The following is a 5049-nucleotide window of genomic DNA, read 5'->3' as shown; positions in this document are numbered from 1 at the left end:
TATCAGATCTCAAAATAAGCAGGAGTTTAGGAGCGCCTTAAAAACAAATTCGTTTTTCTTCCGGGGTTGGGGAATACCTGGAGATTTGGGGCGGGGAGCCCTAGGTGGGCAGCGTTTGGGGAGGGAAGAGACTTCATTGGGGTAGAACGCCACAGAGTCCACCTTCCAAAGCAGCCCTTTTCTCCGGGGGAGCTGATCTCTGCTGCCTGGAGATCAGTTGGTATCCCAGGAGGTCTCCAGCCACCGCCTGGAAGTTGGCAGCCCTACTCCCAGCATTAAGAATCGATGGCCTGATGCTCCACTCATCCAATGCCGTGTACCTGACGGGGGGGGGGGGCTAGTTTACAAAAGGGTAAGCTGGAATAAATGTTAGTCTTTAAAGAGCTGTAAGACGGCGGATTGTTTCGGCTACTGCAGACGTCCCTCTGGAGACAGCAGAGCTGGACGTTTTGTGGCTCCGCTCGGGGTCAGTGAAAGCAGGGGGCCAAGAGGGCAAAATTCTGAGGGCCCTGTTCCGTTTGGGACCCCATGGAGGCAGGCAAGTTCTGCGATGGGTTTTTTATATCCGGGGTCAGGGCTATTTTTGGGCAGGAATTCCTGCTACAAAAAAAGGCCCTGGGTTTTGACAACAAACAAGGTAAACAGAATAACAAGCAAGAGGTGGCTGTGGCTGGATAACCACACTTCTGGTAACATGGGAGTGCGGCCTCATGTGCTAATGAGCTGTGCTGTCAGGGGTGTGGCCTAATATGCTAATGAGTTTCTGCTGTTGGGTGTGGCCTATTATGCTAATGAGTTCCTGCTGGGCTTTTTCTGCAAAAAGAGCCCTGTCTGGGGTCCCCAACATGGTGCCTGTGGCCGCCAGCAGGGCTTCTGACCAATGCTCCCTCTAAGCTGTGGAGTCTTGTGGGCAAAAATTCCACCCTGTGAACTACTGGCATTAAAGCTGTGAGCGAGCGATTTGGCTGTTGCATAATTTAGTGTGCTCTGGAGCCCTCCTTCCTGAGCCAAGACAAACAATGTGTGAGCTGGAGGTTAAAAAACTGTGAGCTAGCTCACACTAACTCAGCTTAGAGGGAACACTGCTTCCGACCGGCCACTTGAGATCCAGTTGGCTGGACAGGTTAAAGCCATGTTTCAGTGGCAGCTGCCAGCACGACGTTGGTTTTATTCCCTCTCACTCCTAGGGTTGCCAGTTCTGGGCTGGGAAATCCCTGGAGATTTTTTTGGGGGTGGAGCCTGTGGAGGGCGGGGTTGGGGAGGGGAGGGGCCCCAGCAGGGTAGAATGCCATAGAGTCCACCCTCCAAAGCAGCCATTTTCTCCAGGGGGACTGATCGTGATCATCTGGAGATCAATTGTAATAGCAGGAGATCTCCAGGTGCCGCCTGGAGGTTGGCAATGCGACTCACTCCTCTTTCCCAGTGAATTTTTTAAAAACTCATCCCTCTTCTTCCCTGCCCTTGGGCTTTCCCTGTGTGTGTTGCTCTGTCTCCTGTGGCGGCCATTTTGAGGTTGTGCCCATCACTAGAATTCCAAAGAGGCCTGTAGACTCAGAAAGGGGGGGGGCTGTGTTTTATACCATAATTGGGCTGGGGCTGGGGAGTACGAAGGGGGCCCCAGAGGGAATCTTTGCCTGGGGGCTCTAGGCCGCCCTGCCTTCATTTCCTTCCATCGAGCATTTCTTAGTGCCGAGTCCTAATGGTGAACGCCAGGCGGCTTTGTGGCGTGACTGAAGGAGAGGTGGGGGATGGCTTTCGCCTCAGAGCACTCCCCTCCACCCGCCCCCACGCCCACGTGAAGGTCTCCTCATCCTGAGGGGTTGACTGGCGTTTCAGTAACAAGATCTTCTGGCTGCTCAAAGTCCCCGGTAGCTTCACGGCCCTCAAAGCGATGGGGGGGACTAATAGAAAGAGCTCAAGTGGTTGCCGGCCTGCCTGGGCACAGGGGGATTCTGGTACAGGTTCCCACTGCCGGAATTCCAGTAAGGGGAGGGCGCCCCGAAAAAGCCGGCAGAGGAGGCGGGCATCTGCCCGGCGTGGCCCAGGTTGAAGCTCACTTTTTGCTGGTGATACGAGGGCAGGTAAGGCAGGTCCGTGGGGTGGTACTTGTACAGGGCGGGCTCCCCCGGCTGCCCCTGCTGGGCCTGGTTGATGCCCTGGAAGTCGAACTTGTAGGCATACCGCTTGCCGTGCACCTTGGTCATGATGCTCTTGTCGTAGTAGTAGCGCAGCGCCCGGCTCAGCTTGTCGTAGTTCATGTTGGGCTTGCTTTTGCGCTCGCCCCACCGCCGCGCCACCTCGTCGGGGTCCGTCATCTTGAACTCGCCGTTCGTCCCCTCCCAGGTGATGCAGCTGGCGTTGTTGCTGTCCGACAGCAGCTCCAGGAGGAACTGCCACAGCTGGATCTGTCCGCTGCCTGCCGAGAGAGACCAGGGCTGGATTAGCAACTGGACAATGGTAAGGTGGGGAACGGGGAAGTTGGAATGGGCTCGGAACAAGCGGAGTGGGCTTTGTGGCGTTACGAGGAAGCACCACGGGGGCCTCTCAGCTTAGAACCTGCTGTCGACAACGACGTAGGTTCGATCGCTGATCCTGGCTGGCAGTTCATGAGGGAAGTTGGAACAGGCTCGGAACAAGCTGAGCCGAGCGGGCCCTACAGTGCTATGAGCCAGCACCGTGGGAGCCACTCAGCTCAGACACTGCTGCCGCTCTCGATGACATAGGCTTGCTTGTTGACAGTTCATGAGGGAAGTCGGAACGGGCTCAGAACAACCTGAGTGGGCCCTACAGTGTTATGAGCCAGCACCGTGGGAGCCACTCAGCTCAGACACTGCCACAGCTGCTAACAACGACATAGGCTTGCTTGTTGACGGTGGCTGGCAGTTCATGAGGGAAGTTGGAACGGGCTCAGAACAAGCTGAACTGAGCGGGCCCTACAGTGTTATGAGCCAGCACCGTGGGAGCCACTCAGCTTAGACCCTGCTGCCGCCGCTGACAACAACATAGGCTTGCTCGTTGACACTGGCTGGCAGTTCATGAGGGAAGTTGGAACGGGCTCAGAACAAGCTGAGCTGAGCGGGCCCTACAGTGTTATGAGCCAGCATTTCAGGAGCCACTCAGCTCAGATCCTGCTGCCGCCGCTGGCAACAACATAGGCTTGCTCGTTGACACTGGCTGGCAGTTCATGAGGGAAGTTGGAACGGGCTCAGAACAAGCTGAGCTGAGTGGGCCCTACAGTGTTATGAGCCAGCACTGAGGAAGCCCTGCTACTGACAATGGCACAGGCTTGCTTGTTGACGCTGGCTGGCGGTTCACAAGGAGGCAGCACATGAACCAACACTGGTCTATCGTTCTTGACGGTTCCTGAGCAAGCCCATTGACTGCAATTGCCCTATGAGGGTGTAAGTCCCCTTAGGATGGTATCGTTAGTAGCTGATGAAGTGAGCTTTGACTCATCCCTGGAAACTTTTGTTGGTCTTTAAGGTACTGCTGCCCTCAAATTTTGTTCTATTGGCTCTGCCAACACACCTCCCCCCGGCCTTTAGCAGAAATGCAAAAGTTCAATAGGTGAAGCTCCCCTATCAATGTGCCTTCATCCCAGGAAAAGGTATACATCTTCCCTAAACCTGTCGCTCCTGCCCACAACCCCCAAGAGGAAAGAGATTTGGACCCACCTGGGTTGGCCAAGCGGCTGCTAGTGGGTCCCAGGACCTGGTATGGATCTGGCAGGAATGAGAAGTGAATCAGAGAGAAGGGCTAGAGTCAGAGGCACTCAAGTGGTCCTCCCCCACTTATACCTGTCTCATCTTTGTCTCATCCCATCATCCTAGGATAAAGTAAAGGTTCCCTTGCTCGAAAGCCAGTCGAATCCGACTCTAGGGTTGCGGTGCTCATCTCCGTTTCAAAGCCGAAGAGCCAGCGCTGTCCGAAGACGTTTCCGTGGTCATGTGGCCGGCATGACTAAACACCAAGGCGCACGGAACGCTGTTCCCTTCCCACCGAAGTGGTCCCTATTTATCTACTTGCAATTTCTTGCTTTCGAACTGCTAGGTTGGCAGGACCTGGAACTAGAGACAGGAGCTCACCCTGTCTTGCGGCACCCGGGTCTTGAACTGCTGAACTGCTGACCTTCCACAGCCTGCAGTTCAGTGTCTTAACCACTTGAGCCACCGCAGATCCTTCACATCCTAGGATGCCCAGCTGCTAATCCCAGTGCCTTTCTGGCCTGGTTCTCATTGAGGTGGTAAATCTTGATCAGGGCTGTACCACCGGAACCAGCAAGTGGGGGATCACTGTTGGAGTGAGCAACTCAGCATGCCTGGACACTGGGGGGCGCCACATCACTCTAAGGGTGTATAGGTGTTCTGTCCTTGAATAGGATGGCTCTCTTTGTCCTAACCGGGGAGCTGCCCTCTGACCCTCTTCCCTTTCTCCTCTCACTCACTACACATGGCCTTCCATGGAGACATAGGTCTCTGCAGGTCTCTCCTGTAGAGACAATGCCCCCGTACTCCCACACACATGAAGCCACACAAGCTGGCCATTCGCGATAGGGAACGTACTTTTAGAGTAGGCTTCTCTCTCTCCTTTAGACTGCAACCTGAATGTGAACTGGATCGACTTGAATAAATGTAAGTTTACCTTTTTTCGCAATATATTTCTTGGGAGATTTATTTACTTGCACTCAGTTTCACGCTTCCATGACTGGGCAAACTCTGCTATATTAACCAAATATCCCAATAATCATATCATTGGAGGCGCCTCTGTACAGCAAAGCCTTGCATACGGAAAGCCAGCATGTCAAGGAAAAGCAGCTAGTTTTCTACCTGGAGGGGTTTTCTTTTTTGGCATTGAGGAATATTCTTAACACGTGTCTCAGCTCACTGAGGCCTCTGACTTAACCATTTGAGACCCAATCTTTACTATTGAATTGGGGACAAAGTTCCAAAATACCATCTTGGTAGGGGTTGCCAATGACCTTTTCTTAACAGCCCAAAGCCCAGCAGATAATCTTTCCTCCATCCCTGCCATTGCGCAGGAGAAAATTCA

General features: G+C 53.9%; 1 protein-coding gene across 1 annotated transcript in view; it reads right to left on the bottom strand.

Annotated features, from left to right (window-relative positions):
- Nucleotides 1-1504: 1504 nt before the first annotated feature.
- Nucleotides 1505-5049, bottom strand: part of LOC107116209 (retroviral integration site protein Fli-1 homolog) — a 50620-nt gene continuing 47075 nt past the window's right edge. Inside the window, exons 8-9 of the mRNA XM_015418093.1 lie at nucleotides 3675-3722; nucleotides 1505-2416 (exon numbers count right to left, since the gene is read on the bottom strand). Of these exons, the coding sequence (XP_015273579.1) occupies nucleotides 1902-2416; nucleotides 3675-3722 (563 nt within the window). The 3' untranslated portion in view covers nucleotides 1505-1901. The remainder of the gene's footprint in view (nucleotides 2417-3674; nucleotides 3723-5049) is intronic.

Source organism: Gekko japonicus, unplaced genomic scaffold, assembly GCF_001447785.1.
Source record: "Gekko japonicus isolate JY-2015 unplaced genomic scaffold, Gekko_japonicus_V1.1 scaffold1411, whole genome shotgun sequence".
In the NCBI taxonomy this organism is placed as follows: Eukaryota; Metazoa; Chordata; class Lepidosauria; order Squamata; family Gekkonidae; genus Gekko; species Gekko japonicus.
The sequence above is the reverse complement of the archived record's forward strand: the minus strand, read 5'-3'. Positions and strand labels throughout refer to the sequence as shown.